The sequence below is a fragment of the Theobroma cacao genome, chromosome 7 (genome assembly GCF_053813885.1).
Source record: "Theobroma cacao isolate CCN51 chromosome 7, ASM5381388v1, whole genome shotgun sequence".
Lineage (NCBI taxonomy): Eukaryota > Viridiplantae > Streptophyta > Magnoliopsida > Malvales > Malvaceae > Theobroma > Theobroma cacao.
The window spans coordinates 6,340,824-6,366,177 of NC_142645.1; the positions used below are offsets into that span (position 1 = coordinate 6,340,824).

Below are 25,354 nucleotides of genomic sequence, written 5' to 3' on the forward strand. Positions count from 1 at the left end.
GTTATAATTTTATGTGGGTCTATTAGTTTTCAAAATAAATAGTCTGTCCCAAACGTATAAACGGCATTAATGGACAAATGTAAAATATCTAAAATACTCTTCTATCTCCACTCTTTTCCAAAAAAAATCTCTATACCGTCCCTCTCATCGGTCGACTACCTTGTGATCGGCAACTCCAATGTCGGATCTGGTCAAGGAGCGCCATATTCGGTCAGATCATGCTCCTTGGTGCTCCTTAGGGGAGGGGAGCACCAGATTAGGCTCCTTTAGGGAGTGCCACCGGTCGCAGGATGGCCGAGTTGAGAGATTTTTTTTTTTTGCAAAAGAGAGAAAAAACTTTAAAAATAAAAAATTATAATTTATATAGTGATAAGTTTTAAAATTAATGAAAAGTAAAATTATTTTAAAATATTATTACGTCATTAAACTAATAAAAATATTAACGATTAATTAATGGTTGTATTTGTGTGTCCAACAAAAGATATTATTTTAAGACGAATTGTAAATTTTGAAAATTAATAAATTTGCATGAAATTATGATTAAAACTTAAAAATATTAAAATGTTTTACCTTAATTTTAGATATAAAATTATATTTATAAAACTACCATGAACTGGGACTTCCACTCATTTTCCAAGTCTTTCTTTTTCAATAAAATAAGAAAGGTGATGGTTTCTTTGTCTGCCACCATCTCCGAATCTCCATGCGATGACTCTTATTTTTATTTTTTAAATAATATTTCTTTTTTCCACTCATTTTTCAACGTATAGGCCCAAATTGTCCATTGGCACCAACAAAGCTACCTTAATTTTGGTTGAAAGTGGAGCCTATTGTTCACACTAACCAATTGAATACAAATGTCGTCAAACGATCTGCTTGCATCTTGAAGGAGGGATGGATGCTCCACAAAACCAGGACGAAGATAGAGAAAATCATAGCAAGGATCACTGAGTTGACACGACAATTGCAGACATATGGCACGAAAGAGTTAAGGAATGGAGAAGGGCCAAGTTCTTCTTACGAAAGGCATGAGTTAAAGCGGTCTTACCCTCATATTGTTGAATATAATATTGTTGGATTGGATGGTGATATTAAGAGAATGGTCTCACTTCTTATTGATGAGGAAAGTCATAGCCGGGTAGTGTCAATATGTGGAACGGATGATCTGAGGAAGGCCACTCTGACTAAAAAGATTTACATCATAGACAGTTTAGAAATCATTTTAAACACTTGGCTTGGGTATATGTCTCTCAGCAATGCCAAAGAAGAAATGTATGGGAAGGAATTCTATCTAGCTTTACCATTATGGGTAAAGCGGATAGGAAAAAGAGGGATGAAGAGTTAGCAGAGAAGTTGTTTAATTTCTTCAAGGATAAAAAATGTTTGGTGATAATTGATGATATTTGGAGCATTGGTGCTTGGGATAATCTGAAGTTGCGCTTCCAACGAGGGAGACAAGTGGCTAGATATTGCTTACTTCTCACAACAAAGAAGTAGCTTCACATGCAGATACAAGAGGTTATTTGCACGAATTGCGATGCTTAAAAGATAGAGATAGGTGAAAATTGTTTCAAAATATTATATTTCCTGAGAGAGATTCTCCATAACATAATTACTTACCATGACATAATTAAATTTCCTTTTCAGAAAAAGAAGCCATTGGCATTTCTTCCTATGCTCTTCATGAGGGGACCAAATGTAGTTGTTTCAACACTATGGAATAAATGTCTAAATATTCGGTGTCAGATATTGTAAAGTTGGAGATGTGAAATTGTCTTGTACTATCTTCTATTGTGTGGATTGTTGTTGACATGATTGGTTTGCTATTCTTTTCAAAGTTGTAATATTTTCATTTTTTATTGTAAAGTCGGGTTTGCTACATTTATATTCAATATGCTGTATTTTTCAGTTTTTATTTCCAATGCTTGAAATCAATATTTGGAGTTACATATAATTAGCAGTTATAGTTACATATAATTAGCTGTATTTTGGCTCTACTAAATCCTCATTGTTCTGTTAAAATTATCATAAATATGAATTGGGGTCAGTCTTCCACTCATTTTCAAAGTCTTTCTTGAGTAATATATGTTTCTTACACTCATTTTCCAAGTGGTTGTTTTCCAATAAAGTAAGAGTGGTGATGGTTTCCCCGAGCCTCTATGCAATGACTCTTATTTTGGATTTTTTACTCCTCTTTCTTCCAACTTTCCTCCATTTATGAATGCTCTCTCTCTCTCTGTGGCCCAATCCCCACTTTTCACACGTTGTGCACTTTTGTACTCTTTCTCATTTTAAATTAAATATTCACTTTTTTATTTTTTATGTTACAACTTATATTTTTCTAGTCCAATAAAAGCTGAAGTGGTACATATTTCCAAACATACCAAACATACCAAAAAACTGTTTTTGCAGGATTTACATGGCTTGGTCTGATGTGTCTTCTGTTATCCTAAGGATTGGTGAGCTTCTAACTCAAGAGGCAACATCCCTATGGGGAGTGGAGGAGCAAGTTGATCGTTTGCAAACGGAGCTCAAATGGATGCAAAGCTTTTTAATAGATGCAGATGCTAGACGAGGTGAGAGTGAAAGCGTGCGTCTTTGGGTCTCTGAAATCAGAGATCTTGCATATGATGCTGAGGATGTCGTCGAGACTTTTGCTCTGAGGATCGGGTCCAAGAGGAAAGGAGGTTTTTCAAATGCCGTCAAAAGATCTGTTTGCATCTTGAATGAAGAATGGATGCTCCACAGGATCAGGTCTGAGATAGAAGAAATCATAACCAAAATCACTGACTTGACGCGACGCCTACAGACGTATGGGATAAAGGAATTAAGGGATGGAGAAGGTTCAAGTTCTTCCTATGAAAAACTAGAGTCGAGGCGATCTTTTCCTCATGATATTGAAGATAATATTGTTGGATTCAATGATAAAATTAAGGAATTGGTCTCGGTCATTATTGATGAGGCAGGAAGGAATTACCAAGTTGTTTGCATATGTGGAATGGGTGGTCTGGGAAAGACTACTCTTGCTAAAAAGATCTACCATCACAGCCAGGTTAGAGGTCATTTTAATCACTTGGTTTGGGTATATGTCTCTCAGCATTGCCAAAGGGGAAAAGTTTGGGAAGACATTCTCTGTGGTCTTAAGATTATGGATAAGGACCAGGCCAAGAGGAAGAGAGAGGAAGATTTAGCAGAGATGTTGTTTAACTTCTTGAAGGATAACAAATGTTTGGTGGTACTCGACGATCTTTGGGGCATTCAGGATTGGGATAGGATAAAACCTGCGTTCCCAAAAAGTGAGACAAGTAGCAAGTTTTTGCTCACTTCTCGCAACAAAGAGGTGGCTTCACATGCAGATAGAACAAGTTACCTGCATGAATTGGACTGTTTAAATGAAGAAAACAGTTGGAAATTGTTTCAGAAAATTGCATTTCCTGACAGAGATTCTTCAGGTATACAATATATATATATATATTTATATTTATATTTATATTTATATCCTTATTGAAATTATAGTTATTTTACCTTGAGTATTAAGGTGTTTGGCCCAGGCTGGATACCCGCTAGTGAACACATCTAGCTCCCACCATGTCAACCATATAAACTAAGTGAAGCGGTAGTCATATAATTATTAATGTCAAAAAGAAATCCATGAACGTGAACAAAAACTATTTAGATTAGCAAAAATAGTCTCACCATCTATATATAATTATCTGATTCCTAATTTGGTGTTGCAATTATTAAATTTTCTAGTTACTTTACAGGAAATGAAGTTGATGCAAAAATGGAAGAGTTAGGAAAGAATATGGTTAGACATTGTGGAGGGATGCCTTTAGCCATCGTTGTGTTGGGAGGAATTTTGGCTACAAAGAATTCATTAAATGAATGGCAACTGGTGTCTAAAAATGTCAAGTCATACTTGAAGAGAGGCAAAGGCCAAGGGGTTGAGGATGTACTAGAATTAAGCTATGACGATTTGCCACCCTATTTAAGATCATGTTTCCTTTATTTAAGTCATTTTCCAGAAGATTGCGAGATATCTGCAGAAAGATTGATTCAATTGTGGATTGCAGAAGGTATTGTTTTATCAAATCAAAATAAAGGAAATGGAGAAGAAATTGTAGAAGATGTGGCAGAAAATTACTTAATTGAGCTAGCAGAAAGGTGCATGATTCAAGTTGGAGAAAGAGATGCATTATTGAAGATCAAAACATTGCACGTGCATGATCTCATGAGGGATCTCTGCTTGTTAAAGGCAAAACAAGAAAACTTTCTCTGCATCATTGATCACTCAAGTGGAAATCAATTTCAAGAAGATATTTCCTCGTCCACAATTCGTGGAGTCCGTAGAGTTGCTGCACATGTATTTCCTCAAGTCCAATGCATTAAAAATCCCCATCTTAGATCATTTTTGTTCTTCTTTGAAGTTCGGAACAATCAAACTAAAGCGCTTACAGACCCAAAGATGATAAAGAGGGTAAATTACATTCTAGAACATAGTGAGAATCTAGACCCACTTTCCCGTATCTTCATACTTTGGACAAAATATATATTGTGGAGATTTTGGACATACATGTTCAACAATTTCAAATTTCTCAGAGTCCTATATTTTGAAGGAAGAGTTTATGACGCGGGAATCAAGTTACCCTGTGATATAGGTAATCTAATCCACTTGAGATTCTTGTGTTTAAAGGATTTAAGTTTCATTATGCCAAAGTTGCCAGCATCTCTAGGCAGCTTAAGGTGCTTGCAAACCTTGGATCTAAGAGTTAAAAGAATTGTATATCTAAATGGAGACGTTGGTGGACCTATTCATGTACCTAATGTAATATGGAGGATGAAACAATTAAGACATCTTTATCTTCCACAGCATTGTGACCGTAAGACCAAGTTGAAGTTGTGTACTTTGAGAAACCTTTTAACGCTTGTTCACTTCAACACGAAGAATTGTTATGTTGGGGATCTTCGCAACATGATGAATCTTAGAAAGTTGCAGATATTTGGATCGTTCTGTATTGAAGATTTTGAGGATTTGGGTGAGAATCCCCATATACTAGGGAATAATAACATTCTTCGGTCCTTAAGTATTAGGAGTGATGAAATAACAGATCCAAGACATGTGACCCATCTCCTCTCCGGCTGTGCTAATATTAATGAGTTGGATTTATTTGTAGAGATAGGGAAATTACCAGAGTACCATCACTTCTCTTCAAATATCGCTTACATATTTTTGTATCGGTGCAAGCTCGAGGAAGATCCTATGCAAACACTAGGAAGGCTACCTAACTTAAGGATTCTCAAAGTCCATAGAGATGCTTTCACTGGAAAGGAAATGGCTTGCTCTGCACAAAGTTTTGTGAAACTTGATTTTTTAAGCATTTGTCGGCTTCAAGATTTGGAGGAGTGGAAGGTGGATGAAGGAGCCATGCCTGCTCTACGCCATTTGGAGATTTATGAATGCAAGAACCTGAAGATGCTTCCGAATGGATTGAGGTACATTACAACTCTCCTGAAATTGAAGATTGGATGGATGCCAAAGGCATTCAAGGATAAAGTGGTGGAAGGAGGAGAAGATTTCTACAAAGTCCAACATATTCCTTCTATCATATTTGAAAATTGTGGATGAGGAATTATTGTCCTTGTCAGGTAACTTTGTATTCGTTGTTTCAAAACTTGCTTGTTCTCTAGAACTACAACTGTTTTGCACATACAAATCCTTTTTTCAATGTCATTTAGCTACAAAAAAATGTGTGAAATTGATACTTTGTTTTTCAGTAAAAATCTTAACATAAGATTAAGTACATATATAGGTAATTGGCCTATGAGGTTAATCTTAAACTAATGATTCACCTTTTAATGACATTTTTTGTTTTGATACTAAGATCTCTAAGATTTGTCATGCTCTGTTTTTATTTTTTCAAGGCTTATTGCTTTATCAGGTGACACATACTTGTCTCTGTCTTAAATTCTGAATAGATTGTTCAAGGACATTCAAGAAAGGCTAAATGCATTCCTTTTATGCTTTTCATGCAATTGAGAGTAGAGGACTCTGTTATTTGAATTTAGAAGGCAAGATAACTTTGTCAATAAGGTCCTAGACACTTTGACGAGGAGTTTCTTTTTTTTCTTTTTTGTCTGAGAGGGGAAAGCAGATTTGAACTCAACTTTTTAAAAAGAGGAAATATGCACCTACAATTGAGTCAATTGCTCAGATGTGATGGGTAGGTTCAAATTCTCAATGAAATTAAATAATAATGCACAAATCACATTTACACTATGTCCAAGTGCTTGATTTTTTATACTAATATAGTCTCATTCTTGGAATTGCTTCTTCTATGTAATTATATAATTAATGTTGCATTCATTTTAATTGAATTAGCTAGAGTTTTGTGATGCAAAAATAAGAACATGTAACTTTATCAATTTTTTTTTTTTGAAAATTACATGTATCTTTGTCTTTAAAAAGTTGAATTCAAATCCATCCTTCCAAGGAAAAAATAAAGAACAATAGAGAGATCAAAGTTGAATGCATAAAACAGGGATGTTGTGGCCATCGGTTCATTCGGATAATGCATCAACAAGGTAAAGCAGAATGGAATCCATTTCCAACTAGCCTTGTTAAAACATGAATGACAGCTGCTGCATTTCAATTTTCATTTGCATTTTGACAAATTTTCCTTTAAAAATGAGTTTTGGAAACTAAATTTGCATCTTGATCATGGTTAGCTTTACAAGTTTATGTACAATAATACAATATAAGAAATAGCCAAGAGATATCAAAATGTAAGTCATGTCTTTTTGATATCTAGACAGAAGTTTACTGCCTCAGGCCTTGAGATGAATCAGTTGTTCTCCTATGCAGAATCTTGATATCATTTTTCCCTTGGACTGGACTGGGTTCTCTTTCATTTGCGTTGTTTTTCTTGCTGAGACTGCCTTTTTGTCTGAATGAATTCTATCATGCTTTTTTCTTTCTTGCTATAAAGACCTTTTTAGATTATCATGTTGAAGGCTGTTTCTTATTTGTTATGTTAATTAAGCCTCATTGTGTTAGCAGGTGACTTGATTGTTAGGACACCAACGTAAGCCTAAATATATTCCTCAATTTCTTTTCATTCAATTGACAATTGAGGACTCTGTTTTTAGAATTTGGAAAAGCTAGAGATAATGTTTCCATTAGCAGATGCAAATATTTAGTGTAAATAGATTGTGAAACTGACATATTTCTCGTTTTTCAGGAGAAAAATGAAGCTCTGGTCTATTTGGATTGGGACGCATCAACAAGGTAAGGCAAGATGGAAGCTATTTCCAAGTAACTTTCTCGAACAAAGACTGACAGCTATATTGATTCCTTAGGCCTTGAGCATAAATATTTCTTTTTCCCCCTGCATTTGGTTCTCATTCACTTGCATTATTTTTCTTGTAGAACCGACTTTTTTATCTGAATTCTAGGATGCTATACTAATAACCAAATCAAGTTCCATTAGGATCTTTCACAGAATTTGAACTACTTACCATGACATATTAAACTTTTCCTTTTCAGGAAAAGAAGTCATTGGCATTTCTTCCTCTTCTCTTCATGGGGGGACCAAGTATAGTTGTTCCAACGCTATGGAATAATTGTCTAAATATTGGTGTCAGATATATGTAAAGTTGGAGATGTGAAATTGTCTTGTACTATCTTCTACTATGTGGATTGTTGTTGACATGATCGTTTGCTATTATTTTAAAAGTTGTAATATTTTGAGTTTTTTAATGTAAAGTTGGGTTTGCTACATTTATATTCAATAGTTGTATTTTCAGTTTTCATTTTCATTGCTTGAAAATAATATTTGGAGTTACATTTATATTTGGGGATGTTAATTTCACTATGAAATAGATTGTGAAATTCTTGGAGAATTGAATGCCACACCTTTATTTTGAATATGATAAATAACGAAACTACCATGAAAAACACTGGTCATGGTTTTCTTAGTCTTCCACTATCTCCGAATCTACCTACAACTATGACTCTATTTTGGAATTTTTTTGCTTCTCTTTCCCCCTACTTTTCTCCGTTTATGAATACTCTCTATGGTCCAATCCTCACTTTCACACGTTATTGACTTTTGTGTTCTATCTTCTTTTTCTTGTCCTCTGTTCCCTGATAAGTTTTTCTTCATTTTAAATTAAATATTGTCCTGTGTGTGGGTCTGTTAAGCTGTTTGGTTTGTCTGGATTACTGTCAATTCGACTGTCTGACATGATCTAAACATATATTTATAACAAATATATAATTAAATAATAAATATATATTTTTATTCAAAAATAGATTCAAAATTTCCAAGTCATTCTTTTCCCATTCTCTACTTTCACACGTTTTTTACTTTTGTACTCCGTCGGCTGCCCTTTTTCTTTTCCTCTATTCGCTAATATTTTTCCCATTTTACATTAAATATTCACTCTTTATTTTTTATTTTGCAGCTTATATTTTTTAAGTGTAATACAAGCTAAAGTGGACAAGTTCATATTTCCATTAAGGACGACTTTGGAAAAATGTTTTCAATTTTGTAAGATTAAATATTTTTTAAAATATTTTGAAATGATAATATCGACTTTAAATATAAATTGAAAAGATTTATGTATGATTTTAGTTAAAATGTGTTAAATTAAATAAAAGATGCTTAAAACATCTTTTCCAAGTCTTGCCTCCACTCATTTCCAAGTCTTTCTTTTTCATTAAATTAAGATTGCTGATGGTTTGTTAGTCTTCTACTATCTCTATGTTAAATTCAATCAAGATTAATCTTTTCACACTTAACAGTAGCGATAGACTGTGGCCCTATCCCCACTTTCATACGTTATTCAGTTCTGTACTCTCTATTCCCTAATATTTTTCTCATTTTATATTAAATATTCACTTTTTATTTTTTATTTTACAAGTTATATTTTTTAAACCTAATAAAACTAAAATTGGTCAAGTTCGTATTTCATATTTCAATTAAGGACGACTTTGGAAAAATGTTTCCAATTTTGTGAGAGTGAAATTTTTAAAAATATTTTGAAATAATAAGACAAATATTTAAAATCAAAAGGATTTATATATTATTTTATTTAAAATGTGTTAAATTGTTTAAATTTGAAAATGGAAAATATAAAAATAATGAAACTATGTATAAATAATATAACCTCCAAATTTAAAAATTTGACACAAATTAACGAATATATTTCGAATTATTTAATATTTTCTCATTTAATATAATTTTCCAAACCTTAACCATGCCTAAATAGAAATTAAAAAAGAAAAAGCAATCAACGTGTAGACCCAAATTGTCCATTGGCACCAACAAAGCTACCTTAATTTTGGCTGAAAGTGAAGCCAATTGTTCACACTAAGTCTTTATTCATCACAAACAATTTTACTCCTGCAACTTGAGAGGTAGAGGGAGAGGGAGAGAACTCATAGCCAGTGCTATCAAAACGTACAAAATAAAGATTTTTCAGGATTTACATGGCTTGGTCTGCTGTGTCTTCTGCTGTCGTAAGGATTGGCGAGCTTCTAACTCAAGAGGCCACATCCCTATGGGGAGTGGAGGAGCAAGTTGATCGTTTGCAAAGGGAGCTACAATGGATGCAAAGCTTCTTATTGGATGCAGATGCAAGACGAGGTGAGAGTGAAAGGGTACGTCTTTGGGTTGCTGAAATCAGAGATCTTGCTTATGATGCTGAGGATGTTGTGGAGACTTTTGCTCTGAGGATTGGGTCCAAAAGGAAAGGAGGTTTCTCAAATGTCCTCAAAAGATCTGCTTGCATCTTGAAAGAAGGATGGATGCTCCACAGAATCAGGTCACAGATAGAGGAAATCATAACCAAAATCACTGACTTGACGCAACGCTTACAGACGTATGGCATAAAGGAATTAAGGGATGGAGAAGGATCGAGTTCTTCCTATGAAAAGCAGGAGCTGAGGCGGTCTTTTCCTCATGTTGTTGAAGATAATATTGTTGGGTTCAGTGATAAAGTTGAGGAATTGGTCTCAGTCATTATTGACGAGGCCGAAAAGAGATACCAAGTTGTTTCCATATGTGGAATGGGTGGTCTGGGGAAGACCACTCTTGCTAAAATGGTATACCATCATAGCCCGGTTAGAGGTCATTTTAATCACTTGGCTTGGGTGTACGTCTCTCAGCACTGCCGAAGAAGAACAGTTTGGGAAGACATGCTATGTAGTCTTAAGATTATGGATAAGGACCAGGCCAGGTGGAAGAGAGAGGAAGATTTAGCAGAGATGTTGTTCACCTTTTTGAAGGATGAAAGATGTTTGGTGGTACTTGACGATCTTTGGAGCATTCAGGCTTGGGATAGTATAAAACCTGCCTTCCCAATGAGGGAGACAAGTAGCAAGTTTTTGCTCACTTCTCGCAACAAAGAGGTGGCTTCACATGCAGACAGAAGAAATTACTTGTATGAATTGGAGTGTTTAAATGAAGAAAACAGTTGGAAATTGTTTCAGAAAATCGCATTCCCTGACAGAGATTCTACAGGTATATATATAGTATATTATATTTTGAATAATAGTTATAAATTTTATCTGAGCATAAAGATGCTCCTAGACACCTCTACTCTTACCATTCCAATTAATTAAATTAAGTTGAAGTGGCATTCGAATAATTAAGGTTGAAAAAAATGAATTTATAATTGATGCATTAACAATGTATCATTAACTAAATTTAAAATTAAATATTAATAATTTTTTAAAAAAATACATAAAGATAAATATAATTTTTTATGTCTCTCTTACTCCTCCTTCTCTTCCCTTATTTATTCATTAATTTCAAGAGTAATATGATAATTAAAGAAAAAAATTGAAGTTTGAAATCTAATTGAATTATTATTTTCATTTGAAGTTTAGATATAAAGAAACTTTCCATCTTCTCATTTATCAAAAATAATCTCGCCTTGCCTTCTTGTGGACAAAAAACTTTATTTCTCTTGACTTCCTGGACAATTGAATTTTATTAATATCAAAATAAATTTTATTAAATTTTAGAAGGAAACATGAGTAGTTTTTTTTTAAAAACGTAGAGACTATGAGTAGTTTTTTTTTTAAAGTATTTGTGTTCTAAAATATTTATGTAGTATTGGTTACAATTTTTTTTTAACCATTGACTAACAGTGTTAATAATTAAGGGATCAAAAATATCATTTTGTAACAAGAAGGATCAGAGTGTCTTTTATAAATATTTTGAGGGGGTTTTCTGGTTTTTATCGGAAGAATTAATTATAACTTGAATCAATACTTCAATCAAACAATAATTTCAAATTGCAACTTAAATTTTTTGCCCACAAAGAACTTCTCAATTTCTTGTTGATAGTGGATAATTAATTTGCGTGAAAGAAAAAATTAATTTGGATGTCTATAGATGAAGAACAAGGAAGAGGGAGAGAAGTATGGGAAAGAGATTCTAAAAACATTTTATTCTTTTTATGATTAATTATTAATATTTTTTTTAACTCTCTATAAGTTTTTATCTTTGTTTATTAATAATGTGATATTTTCTAATTAAATGATAGTATATAGAAATTATATGTTTTTAGTGCATCAAATATAAATAAAAAAATTCATAAACATAAAAAAAATTATTTAGATTAGCAATAATAGTCCCATCATTATATACAATTTTTTTATTCCTAATTTGGTGTTACAATTACTGATTTTTCGTTACTTTACAGAAAATAAAGTTGATGTGAAAGTGGAAGAGTTAGGAAAGGACATGGTTAGACATTGTGCAGGGTTGCCGTTAGCCATCATTGTGTTGGGAGGAGTTTTGGCTAGAAAGAATTCATTAAATGAATGGCAAACGGTCTCTGAGAATGTCAAGTCATACTTGAAGAGAGGTAAAGGCCAAGGGATTGAGGATGTGTTAAAATTAAGTTATGACGATTTGCCACCCTATTTAAGATCATGTTTCCTTTATTTAAGTCATTTTCCAGAAGACTATGAGATAGCTGCAGAAAGATTGATTCAATTATGGGTTGCAGAAGGTATTGTTTTATCAAATCAAAATGAAGGAAATGGAGGGAAAATTGTAGAAGATGTGGCAGAATATTATCTAATTGAACTAGCAGAAAGATGTATGATTCAAGTTGGAGAAAGAGATGCATTATCGAAAATCCAAACATGTCGCATGCATGATCTCATGAGAGATCTCTGCTTGTCAAAGGCAAAAGAAGAAAACTTTCTCTGCATCATTGATCACTCAAGTGGAAATCAATTTGGCAAGGATTTTTTCTCATCTACAATTCGTGGAGTCCGTAGAGTTGCCGCACATGTATTTCCTCAAGTCCAATGCATTAAAAGTCCCCATCTTAGATCATTTTTGTTTTTGTTTGACATCACGGAAAAGGATACTAAAGCGCTTACAAACCCAAAGATGTTAATGATGGCAAATTACCTTATTGAACATGGAAAGGAAGTGTGGAACCCAATTCGCTTGATCTACGTACTTCGGTTAAAATATATGTTGTGGAGATTTTGGACATACATGTTCAACAATTTCAAATTGCTCAGAGTCCTACACTTTGAAGGAGTGGCTTGTGATGCTGGATTCAGCTTACCTTGTGATATAGGTAATCTAATCCACTTGAGATTTTTGTGTTTAAAAAATTTATGTTTCCATAACTTAAAGTTGCCAGCATCTCTAGGCAACTTAAGGTGCTTGCAAACCTTGGATCTAAGAGTTGATAGTTATGTAGGTCTAAACGCAATCCCTGGTAGACCTATTTATGTACCTAATGTAATATGGAGGATGAAACAATTAAGACATTTATATCTCCCGAAGCATTGTGACCGTAAGACCAAGTTGAAGTTGTGTACTTTGAAAAATCTTTTAACACTTGTGAACTTCAACACGAGAAATTGTTATGTTGAAGATCTTCTCAAAATGATGAATCTTAGAGACTTGCAGACAGTTGGGTCGTTCTGTATTGAAGGATTTGAGGATTTGGGTGAGAATCCCCCTATACTCGGCAACAATAACATTCTTCGCTCCTTAACTATTTGGAGTGATGAAAGAACAGATCTAAGACATGTGACACATCTCCTTTCCGGCTGTGCTAATATTTATGAGTTATGGATAATTGTAAAGATAGGGAAGTTACCAGAGTATCATCACTTCTCTTCAAATATAGCTTTTATATACTTGTGTATCTGCAACCTTGTTGAAGATCCAATGCCAACACTAGGAAAGCTACCTAACTTAAGGATTCTCAAAGTCGATAACGATGCTTTCAGTGGAAAGGAAATGGCTTGCTCTGCACAAAGTTTTGTGAAACTTGAATTTCTAGGCATTTACCGGCTTCACAATTTGGAGGAGTGGAAGGTGGATGAAGGAGCCATGCTTGCTCTACGCCATTTGGGGATTTATGAATGCAAAAACCTGAAGATGCTTCCGGATGGATTGAGGTTCATTACAACCCTCCGGAAATTGGAGATTGGATGGATGCCAAAGGTATTCAAGGATGAACTGGTCGAAGGAGGAGATGATTTCTACAAAGTCCAACATATTCCTTCTATCATATTCCAAAGTTGTGGATGAAGAATTATTATCTTTGTCAGGTAACTATATAATCTCTGTTTCAGAGATTACTAGTACTCTAGAATTACAACTGTTTTGCATATACAAACCCTATTCTTAGTGTCATTTAGCTAAAAAAATGCGTGAAATTGATATTTTGTTTTTCAATAAAAATCTTAACTTGAGATTTAAGTACACAGGCGATTGGCCTGGGAGGTTAATCTTAAACTAATAATTAATATTTACTGTTATTATTATATTTTTGGATGGGCAAAATCAGAGTGTATTTTTCTTCCGCCGGATAGAATTGTAAATTTCATTCTACATTCCATCATGTCCTTTATTTTGCTGATAAAAATATGACATTCTATCTCAATTCTCAATTCTTACATGCTAAACTATCCTTTCAAGGAGCTCAAGAAAGTCAACTATATGGCATTAATTCTGGAGTCTTTTTTTTTTGGGTACAAAGATCTCTAAAGATTTGTCATGTTCTTGTTTTTTTTTCAAGGCTTATTGCTTTATCAGGTGACATAGTTGCCATTGTCTTAAATTCTGAATAGATTGTTAATGGACACCAAAGAAAGTCAAATGCATTCCATTCTGCTTTTCATGCACTTAAGAGTAGGACTCTGTTATTTAAATTTAGAAAGCAACAGCATTTTGATGAGTTTTTTTTTTAGGGGAGAAGGAGATTTGAATTCAGCTCTTTAAACAAAAGATACATGCACTCAAATGTTCAATTACGGTGAGTATGTTCATATTCTGAATGAAATTAAATAATAATACATAAATCATATTTGCATTACGTCAAAGTGTTTTTTATACTATTATAATCTCATTTTATAAGTTTTTTTTTTGTGAGTAAGAGTGACATAATGCATTTTAACATTTGATTTAATGTAAATGCATGTATTTTTATCATGAAAGAGTTGGATTGAATTTAGCTGTTTTGGGAAGAAAAAAACATACTAGAGCGATGCAAACAAAACAGTGAAACTGACTTCTTTTTCATAGGAGAAAATGGGGTGTTGTGGCCATCAATTCATTCGGATATAGCATCATCAAGGTAAGGCAAAATGGAACCCATTTCCAGCTAGCCTTGCTTGTTATAACATGATAGATAGTGGCTGCATTTTAATTTTACTTTGCATTGTTGGAAGCTAAATTTGTATCTTCACTCATGGTTAGCTTTACAATTTTATGGACAGTAATACAATATATGTAATAGGCAATAGAGATCAAAGTAAATCATGTCTTTTTGTTATCTATACAGAATTTTAATGCCTTAGGCCTTGAGATAAATCAGTTGTTCTCCTATGCACAATCTTATTGATATTTTTTTGCTTTTGTACTAGGTTCTCTTTCGTTTGAATTGTTTTTTCTTGCTGAGACTGCCTTTTATCTGAATGAATTCTAACTTGCTACATTAATAATCAAATCAAAGTTTCATTGGGATCTTAAACAGCATTTCATCTGCTTCCATTCTTTTTCAGATGAAGAAGCCCGGGGCATATGTTTCTGCTCTTCAACTTGTGGAATTGTCTCTAAATATTCGGTGTCAGATATTGTAAAAGTTGGAGATGTATGTAAAGTTGTCTTGTTGACATGAGATTAGTGTGTTGTTGTCTTGATAGTTGAGACCTCTATGGATTTGGTTTATGTTATAATTAATAACCTCTCATTTTTTTATCAATTGACTCATATTTGTGAATTATCTTCAAAATTATCTTCATATGTGTTTTTTTTTTCATTTTTCTATGCTATAGCAAACAAAGGATTGAGATTTTTTTTTTTGGGAAAGGCAAAGGATTGAGAATTAGGACTGACTTAACACTGTTAATTGATAGGGCCACTAGCATTGGGCCGAATTTGAAATCTTTGTATTATTTTTCAATTTTTTTATTATTATGTAACTTATATAATTATTAACAGTTATAAAGTTTATACTCAATCACAATGAGCATTGAATTGCATTTGATTTAGTGATTAATGCATAATTATTCATAAAATATTCTCTGACCACCTTATAAAGTTTAACATTGAAGCATAGAGGCTTGGGAAAGTATAGAATCTGCCTTTTCACCTAGGGATGATAACGAGTATCTTGAAATCAAATAACTTGCAATACTTCACCTGATTAAGTAAAATTAAAAAATTATGTTTTGATTTTTTTTTATAAATTAAATTAAATTTTTATTAATAATATACATGAAAATTAATTTTAAATTTATTTTATTCAAATATTTAACAAATATCCATCGAAGAGATCATTGCTTGCTTCCGAAGTTTATGAAGATAATATAGGTGAAAATAAAAGGCAACATATCAATGCAATCATGCTTTATTTTTTTGGTCATATTAATGCCGTAGGCCTTTACTTGAGCATGAAGTCATTGTTCTCCTCTACAGAATCTTGATATCTTTCTGTCCTCTGTCATGCTCTCCTTAATTTACAGTATTCAGTAGGTAGGACCGTCTTTTTATCTAAATTCTAACTTTAACTCTCTTTATATGATCAATAACTTGCTATCATTACTATTTTCTCAAAGGTGTAGTTATAGTTGAGATCTGTGTATATGAATTTGGTTTTTTTGACTCTACTAAATCCTCATTGTTCTGCAAAGTGACTTCATATGTTGTAATGTTCAAAATTATCGTAAATATGAGTTGTGGTCAGTCTTCCACTCATTTTCAAAGTCTTTCTTGAATAATATTTGTTTCTTCCACTCATTTTCCAAGTGTTTGTTTTTCAATAAAGTAAAGACTGGTGATGGTTTCTCAGTCTTCCGGTACTATCTCCGAATCTCTGTGCAATGACTCTTATTTCGAATTTTTTACTTATCTTTCTCCCAACTTTCCTCCATTCATGAATACTCTGTGTGTCTGTGGCCCAATCCCCACTTTTCACACGTTATTCACTTTTGTACTCTTAACTCCTTTTACTTTTCCTCTATTCCCTAATCAGGTAAGATGGAAACAATTTCCAACTAGTTTTCTTAAACATGACTGCAGCTATTGCATTTCAACTTTGCTTGTATTTGATAATCTTTTGCTTTATAAATTGAGTTTTGGAAGCTAAATTTGCATCTTGATAAGGGCTATCTTTGCAAGTCCATGTACACTTGATACAATATAATTAAGAGGCAAGAGAGATCAAAGTAAATCAAGTCTTTTTGTTATCCTAAATATTAATGCCTTAGGCCCTAAGCATAAATATTTCATTTTCCCTGTATTGGGTTCTCTTTCATTGACTTTTACCTGAATTCTAACATGCTATATTAATAATCAAGTTTCATTGGGAACTTTCACCGAATTTGACATATATAATTACTTTTTCCTTTTCAGGAAAAGAAGCCATTGGCATTTCTTCCTCTGCTCTTGCTCTTCATGAAGGGACCAAATATAGTTGTTCCAACACTATGGAATAATTGTCTAAATATTTGGTGTCACATATTGTAAAGTTGAAGATGTGAAATTGTGTTGTACTTTCTTCTACAGTGTGAATTGTTGTTGACATGATTCATGATTGATTTGCTATTATTTTCAAAGTTGTAATATTTTCAGTTTTTAAATTGTTTAAATTTGACACATAAAAAAAATAAAAATGATAAATTTGAAGCTGATAGATTATGAAACATAATTCTAAATATAAAATAATTTATATAACAAACAGAAAAGTAAACGAAAAAAAATGCTTAAAACATCCCTTCCAAGTCTTTCTTTTTCAATTAAATTCAGATTGGTGATGGTTTCTTAGTCTTCCACAATCTCTATGTTAAATTCAATCAAGATTAATCTTTTCACACTTGACAGTAGCTTTAGACCGTGGCCCTATCCCCACTTTCATACGTTATTCACTTCTGTACTCTCTATTCCCTCTATTCCCTAATATTTTTCTCATTTTATATTAAATATTCACTTTTGATTTTTTATTTTACAACTTATATTTTTTAAACCTAATAAAAACTAAAATTGGTCAAGTTCGTAATTCATATTTCAATTAAGGACGATTTTGGAAAAATGTTTCCAATTTTGTGAGAGTGAATTTTTTAAAAATATTTTGAAATAATAAGACAAATATTTAAAATGAAAAGGATTTATATCTTATTTTATTTAAAATGTGTTAAATTGTTTACATTTGAAAGTGGAAAATATAAAAATAATGAAACTATGTATAAATAATATAACCTCCAAATTTAAAAATTTGACACAAATTAACGAATATATTTCGAATTATTTAATATTTTCTCACTTAATATAAGTTTCCAAACCTTAACCATGCCTAAATAGAAATTAAAAAAGAAAAAGCAATCAACGTGTAGACCCAAATTGTCCATTGGCACCAGCAAAGCTACCTTAATTTTGGCTGAAAGTGAAGCCAGCTGTTCACACTAAGTCTTTATTCATCACAAACAATTTTACTCCTACAACTTGAGAGGTAGAGGGAGAGAACTTGTAAACCAGTGCTATCAAAACGTACCAAATAAAGATTTTTCAGGATTTACCTGGCTTGGTCTGCTGTGTCTTCTGCTGTCATAAGGATTGGCGAGCTTCTAACTCAAGAGGCAACATCCCTATGGGGAGTGGAGGAGCAAGTTGATCGTTTGCAAAGGGAGCTGCAATGGATGCAAAGCTTGTTATTAGATGCAGATGCAAGACGAGGTGAGAGTGAAAGGGTACGTCTTTGGGTTGCTGAAATCAGAGATCTTGCTTATGATGCTGAGGATGTTGTGGAGACGTTTGCTCTGAGGATTGGGTCCAAAAGGAAAGGAGGTTTTTCAAATGTCCTCAAAAGATCTGCTTGCATCTTGAAAGAAGGATGGATGCTCCGCAAAATCAGGTCAGAGATAGAGGAAATCATAACCAAAATCACTGACTTGACGCAACGCTTACAGACGTATGGCATAAAGGAATTAAGGGATGGAGAAGGATCAAGTTCTTCCTATGAAAAGCAGGAGCTGAGGCGGTCTTTTCCTCATGTTGTTGAAGATAATATTGTTGGGTTCAGTGATAAAGTTGAGGAATTGGTCTCAGTCATTATTGATGAGGCCGAAAAGAGATATCAAGTTGTTTCCATATGTGGAATGGGTGGTCTGGGGAAGACCGCTCTTGCTAAAATTGTATACCATCATAGCCAGGTTAGAGGTCATTTTAATCACTTGGCTTGGGTGTACGTCTCTCAGCAGTGCCGAAGAAGAACAGTTTGGGGAGACATGCTATGTAGTCTTAAGATTATGGATAAGGACTAGGCCAGGCGGAAGAGAGAGGAAGATTTGGCAGAGATGTTGTTTAACTTTTTGAAGGATAACAAATGTTTGGTGGTACTTGACGATCTTTGGAGCATTCAGGCTTGGGATAGTATAAAACCTGCCTTCCCAATGAGGGAGACAGGTAGCAAGACTTTGCTCACTTGTCACAACAAAGAGGTGGCTTCACATGCAGACGGAAGAAGTTACTTGCATGAATTGGAGTGTTTAAATGAAGAAAACAGTTGGAAATTGTTTCAGAAAATCGCATTTCCTGACGGAGATTCTACAGGTATGTATATATTATATTATATATTGAATAATAGTTACAAATTTTATCTGAGCATAAAGATGTTCATGGGTTGGGCTGGACACTGCTCCTATAGACACCTCTTCTCTTACCATTCCAATTATTTAAATTAAGTTGGAGCGGCATTCGAATAATTAAAGTTGAAGAAAATGAATTTATAATTGATGCATTGACAATGTATCATTAATTAAATTTAAAATTAAGAATTTAAAATAAAATATTAATAAATAAAGATAAATATAATTTTTTATGTCTCTTTAACTCCTTCTTTTCCCTTATTTATTCATTAAGAAGCAAAATTTTGCAACTTCAAGAGTAATATGATAATTAAAGAAAAAAATTGAAGCTTGAAATCTGATTGAATTATTATTTTTATTTGAAGTTTAGATATAAAGAAACTTTCCTTCTTCTTATTTATCAAAATTAATCTCGCCTTGCCTTCTTGTGGACAAAAAACTTTATTTCTATTGACTTCCTGGACAATTGCTTCATTGCCATCACATCTGTTCTTAGCTTTATCTACCCAAAAGTCTTTCGATCTTGGCCTTTGTCAAGTTAATCTCGTTCTGCTTTGTTAGAAAAGGAATTCTCAAGCTTGCTTGTTGACCGTGGAAGAATTAGGGCAAAATTCAAAAAGTTCCCTCAAACACTTCAAAATGACACTTTAATCTCTCTTATTTCAAAATGATGTTTTTAGTCTCTTGATTGTTTATATCATTAGTCAACAGTTAAAAAAATTAGACCTAATATTACATCAATATTTTAAGACATAAATACCTTTTATATTTTTTTAATTAAAGATATTTTCTTTTGAAAAAAATCTGCTCATCGATCCCTTGAAGACCTTAATAAAATAAACCTTAATAAAAAAAACCTAAAACATTTTTAATTGAAGGCCTCGAAATTTGAAGCCATATTTGCCTTAAAACTGTAAACTTTTTTTTTGAGGAAAAGTCTATTACCATCAAACTCTTTATTTTTTCAACCTTTCGAGAATTTCTTTTCATTAAAAAGTAAATCATTTGTTCAATGAGGGATATCTCAAATTTGATGGTGTCAGGTCGAGATTAATTTTTTACTTGTGATTACTAATTTTATTGAAATAATTTGGCCCAAATTTTGTTTTTTGATACTAGGGTTTAGGGTGACATGAAAAGATTTTTGACTTTGATTACTATATATAAAAGATTTTAATTTTATTTTTTCTCAATCAAATATTGAATTTTATTAAGTATATATCAAAGTGAGACAAATTATCACATTCACAAATCCTATTCTAGAATTTTATGAAGTTTTAAGCTTTTTCCAAATTACCACATTCACAAATCCTGTTCTAGAATTTTATGAAGTTTTTAATTTTTTTCTTCTTTGTCAAATTTTGAATTTTATTAATATCAAAATAAATTTTATTAAATTTTGGGAGAAAACATGAGTAGTTTTTTTAAAAAAGGCAGGGAACATAAGCGATTTTTTTTTTAAAAAAAGGTATTTGTGTTCTAAAATATTTATGTAGTATTGGTTATAATTTTTTTAACCATTGACTAACTGCGTTAATAACTAAGGGACTAAAAACATCATTTTGAAACAAGAGAGACCAAAGTATCTTTTCAAAGTGTTTTGAGAGGGCTTTTTGGATTTTATTGGAAGAATTAATTAACTTGAATCAATACTTCAATCAAACAATAATTTCAAATTGCAACTTAAAATTTTTTTTCCACAAAGAAATTCTCAATTTCTCGTTGATAGTGGAGAATTAATTTGCGTAAAAAAAATAATTTGGATGTCTACAGATGAAGAACAAGGAAGAGGGAGAGAAGTATGGGAGAGAGATTCTAAAACCATTTTATTCTTTTTATGATTAATTATTAATATTTATTTTTTATGTTCTATAAGTTTTTATCTTTGTTTATTAATGATGTGATATTTTCTGATTAAATCATAATATATAGAAATTATATATTATCAGTGCATCAAATATAAATAAAAAATTCATAAACATGAAAAAAGTTATTTGGATTAGCAATAATAGTCCCATCATTTATATACAATTTTTTGATTCCTAATTTGGTGTTACAATTATTGATTTTTCGTTACTTTACAGAAAATAAAGTTGATGTGAAAGTGGAAGAGTTAGGAAAAGACATGGTTAGACATTGTGCAGCGTTGCCCTTGGCCATCATTGTGTTGGGAGGAGTTTTGGCTAGAAAGAATCCATTAAATGAATGGCAAACGGTCTCTGAAAATGTCAAGTCATACCTGAAGAGAGGTAAAGGCCAAGGGATTGAGGAGATGTTAGAATTAAGTTATGACGATTTGCCACCCTATTTAAGATCATGTTTCCTTTATTTAAGTCATTTTTCAGAAGATTATGAGATATCTACAAAAAAATTGATTCAATTATGGGTTGCAGAAGGTATTGTTTTATCAAATCAAAACGAAAGAAACGGAGGAAAAATTGTAGAAGATGTGGCAGAATATTACCTAATTGAACTAACAGAAAGATGTATGATTCAAGTTGGAGAAAGAGATGCATTATCGAAAATCCAAACATGTCGCATGCATGATCTCATGAGGGATCTTTGCTTGTCAAAGGCAAAAGAAGAAAACGTTCTCTGCATCGTTGATCACTCAAGTGGAGATCAATTTGGTAAGGATATTTCCTCATGTACAATTCGTGTAGTCCGTAGAGTTGCCGCACATGTATTTCCTCAAGTCCAATGCATTAAAAGTCCCCATCTTAGATCATTTTCATTTTTGTTTGAGTTCACGCCCAAGCAAACTAAAGCGCTTACAAACCCAAAGATGTTAATGATGGCAAATTACCTTTTTGAACATAAAAAGGAAGCGTGGAACCCAATTTGCTTGATCTACGCACTTTGGCTAAAATATATGTTGTGGAGATCTTGGACATACATGTTTAACAGTTTCAAATTGCTCAGAGTCCTAAATTTTGAAGGAAGATTTTCAGAAGCGGGATTTAACTTACCCAGTGATATAGGTAATTTAATCCACTTGAGATTCTTGTGTTTAAAAGGTTTATGTTTCTATAACTTAAATTGCCAGCATCTCTAGGCAACTTAAGGTGGTTGCAAACCTTGGATCTAAGAGTTGATAGTTACGTAAAAGGAATCTGTGGTAGACCTATTTATGTTCCTAATGTAATATGGAGGATGAAACAATTAAGACATTTATATCTCCCGAAGCAGGCCATAAGACCAAGTTGAAGTTGTATCTTTTAACACTTGTGAACTTCAACATGAGGAATTGTTATTTTGGATGTAACGACCCCCTCCTTGGTCGCTACCGGCGTCCGAGACTTCCAAAGAATTTTCATTAAGTCCCGAACAAGCCTCATTTAAAACTTTCGCTAGATTCATTAAATAGATATAATTACGTGCGTAAGCGAATATATAAAAATTAAATTACTATCTACTTCATTCAAAATAATAACAATTCACGTTTATGAATTAAAATTTTTCAACATCTAGCAAATTTTGTTCCGACACAACCCTAAACAGCAAAGCGACTTGGAGCAGGGTTAGAAGATACCTTTACCTACTTTGCGGTGAATCGTATGCACCGATGGTTACACGTTAGATTGATCTCTATCTGCAAAAAGGAAAAATAAGAGGGTTGTGAGTATCATAGACTCAGTGATCATTATCGACCCCGTGAGCAGGTGAAGAAGGGAAACAAACATAAAGGTGGAATGTTGATAAACTCAAGAGTAAGCGTAGAAAATACATTTAATAAAACTGAGAGATTTTGTTTTTATACATTGCAATTCTTAAAAATAATAATTTCTAAGTAAACATGTATGAAAACAGTTGTATCTAGGATACTAGAAAAATTTTCAACCTTGACATCCAGTCAACATTAAATTCAATAACAAGTAAAAAATAAAAATTCTTAAATATAAAAGGGAGAATTAATTGATTACTAATGAATAAGTAAATTTCACTTGTCATTAAATAAATAAATAAAATTCAAGTATTAATGCCATGCATGGTGAAATAAAAATCTACAAGTGAGTATCGTCCTCGGGTAGGTTTACTATAGTCCTTAGGCTTACTCTCTCAAACATCATCACCTACTCGTGGGAACTACCTACGCCACCAAATATAAATCGGTGCTTTAGGTCTCCCTTTACCTACTCGTGAAAATTACCCATGTCACCAAATATAAATTGGAGTTTCAAGTCCCCCTTTACCTACTCGTGGGAACTATCTACGCCACCAAATATAAATCGGGGCTTCAGGTCTCCCTTTTACAATCAAATATCGATAATCGATAATTTTTACTTTGTGCACAAAGATCACACTTGACCAGATGTGGTAATAGGTCCTACCCAGAGTATCTCAATCACGTTAAAATAAAATCATTGCAATTTAATGCATTAGCAAAACATTATAGTTTGTAAACAATATAATCACAAATCAATGTTGTGCATATTTTATCTCAAAAGATGTTATATTTACCAAACCAACATGCTAATTGAAATAAATAATTTATCATTAACTTCTATGAATCAAACAAAGGCTATTAGCCTAAATATCACACAAACTTATAAGGTATGATTTTGAAGTGAAAGCCAGTCAAAGGTTTGTTTCCTCGTATTTAAAAAATATGTAGATATATATATTTATATATTATAAAAAAACGAATTTAAAATTTTTGTCACAAACATAAACAATCTAAGGCTTTTTACCAACTCATATTGTCTACAATTTTGTCAACTACTAAATGTAACATATATGTTATGTTATAGTGACATAATTTTAAAATTTAACACCCATTCACCTTAGAATAGCGGGACGTTACTTCGTTTTTTTTTTACGCGTGTACTTAGCTATTCTCTCTTCTTCTTCTTTTTCTTATTTCTCTCTTTTTTTTTTCTTTTCTTCTCCTCTGTCGCTGCTCCTTCTCTCCTTATTCTTCTTTTTCTTCTTTCTTCCCTCTCCTTCTTCTCCCCTGCTGCTGCTCCTTCTCTCCTTCTTCTTCTTTTTCTTTTTCTTCTTTCCTCCCTCTCCTTTTTCTCCCCGAGACGTCGTTGCTCCCTCTTTCCTTTTCTTTCTTTTTTCTTTTCTCTCACTCGGGTCCCCCCTTTTTTTTTTCTCTTTCTTTCTTCTTTTTTCACTCTTTTCCCCTTTTTTGGCCGACCCCCCCTTTTTCTTCTTTTTCTTCTTTCTTCTCTCTTCTCTTTTGTCTTTTTCCTTCTCTGTTTCTGCCGGTTGACTTTTCTTCTTCTCTCTCCTTTCTTCCTTTCTCTTCTTGGTCGGCCCCCCCCTTTCTTCTGAATGAGAGGGACGTTACATTGGAGATCTTCACAACATGATGAATCTTAGAGACTTGCATACAGTTCTGTATTGAAGATTTTGAAGATTTGGGTGAGAATCCCCGTATACTCGGGAATAATAATGTTCTTCGGTCCTTGGGTATTTGGAGTGACGAAAGAACAAATCCAATACTTGTGACACACCTCCTTTCCGACTGTGCTAATATTTATGAGTTGAGGATAGTTGTAAAGATAGGGAAGTTACCAGAGTATCATCACTTATCTTCAAATATTGCTTATATATGCTTGGGTAAATGCAACCTTGTTGAAGATCCAATGCCAACACTAGGAAAGCTACCTAACTTAAGGATTCTCAAAGTCTTTAAGGATGCTTTCACTGGAAAGGAAATGGCTTGCTCTGCACAAAGTTTTGTGAAACTTGATTTTCTAGGCATTTATCAGCTTCACAATTTGGAGTGGAAGGTGGATGAAGAAGCCATGCCTGCTCTATGCCATTTGAAGATTTATAAATGCAAAAACCTGAATATGCTTCCGGATGGATTGAGGTTCATTACAACCCTCTGGAAATTGGAGATTGGATGGATGGATGCCAAAGGCATTCAAGGATAAACTGGTGGAAGGAGGAGATGATTTTTACAAAGTCCAACATATTCCTTCAATTGTATTTGAAAATTGTGGATGAGGAATTATTATCTTTGTTAGGTAACTATATAATCTCTGTTTTAGAAGTTGCTAGTACTCTAGAATTGCAACTGTTTTGCATATACAAATCCTATTTTTAATGTCACTTAGATACAAAAATGTATGAAATTGATAATTTGTTTTTCAATAAAAATCTTAACTTAAGATTTAAGTACATAGACGATTGGCCTAGGAGGTTAATCTTAAACAAATAATTTAACTTTTAATATTTATTGTTGTTATTATATTTTTGGATGGGCAA

The 25,354-nt window shown here is 32.9% G+C and overlaps 3 protein-coding genes and 1 pseudogene across 3 annotated transcripts in view; all 4 read left to right on the plus strand.

Annotated features, from left to right (window-relative positions):
• Positions 1 to 25,354, plus strand: part of LOC108662734 (putative disease resistance protein At1g50180) — a 48,258-nt gene that overhangs the window by 17,469 nt on the left and 5,435 nt on the right. The window lies entirely within an intron of this gene.
• LOC148761556 (putative disease resistance protein At1g50180) lies at positions 2,390 to 5,641 on the plus strand. Its single transcript, XM_088808383.1, has 2 exons — positions 2,390 to 3,452; positions 3,765 to 5,641. The coding sequence occupies exons 1-2, from the start codon at positions 2,420 to 2,422 to the stop codon at positions 5,624 to 5,626; spliced, it is 2,895 nt and encodes a 964-aa protein (XP_088664509.1). The 5' UTR covers positions 2,390 to 2,419; the 3' UTR covers positions 5,627 to 5,641.
• On the plus strand, positions 9,427 to 15,151 carry LOC148761557 (putative disease resistance protein At1g50180). The gene is made up of 5 exons (XM_088808449.1): positions 9,427 to 10,523; positions 11,713 to 13,597; positions 14,240 to 14,304; positions 14,574 to 14,625; positions 15,053 to 15,151. Exons 1-2 carry the CDS (start codon positions 9,491 to 9,493, stop codon positions 13,575 to 13,577), a joined length of 2,898 nt encoding a protein of 965 aa, XP_088664575.1. The 5' UTR covers positions 9,427 to 9,490; the 3' UTR covers positions 13,578 to 13,597; positions 14,240 to 14,304; positions 14,574 to 14,625; positions 15,053 to 15,151.
• Positions 16,562 to 25,093, plus strand: LOC148761558 (putative disease resistance protein At1g50180; annotated as a pseudogene).

What these genes read in the sequence shown, in the direction of transcription:
- LOC148761556 (XM_088808383.1), top strand. Translation starts at nt 2,420, where the DNA reads ATGGCTTGGTCTGATGTGTCTTCTGTTATCCTAAGGATTGGTGAGCTT. An exon ending in TCCTGACAGAGATTCTTCAG is followed by an intron (nt 3,453 to 3,764) that starts GTATACAATATA and finishes GTTACTTTACAG; the next exon opens with GAAATGAAGTTGATGCAAAA.
- LOC148761557 (XM_088808449.1), top strand. Translation starts at nt 9,491, where the DNA reads ATGGCTTGGTCTGCTGTGTCTTCTGCTGTCGTAAGGATTGGCGAGCTT. An exon ending in CCCTGACAGAGATTCTACAG is followed by an intron (nt 10,524 to 11,712) that starts GTATATATATAG and finishes GTTACTTTACAG; the next exon opens with AAAATAAAGTTGATGTGAAA.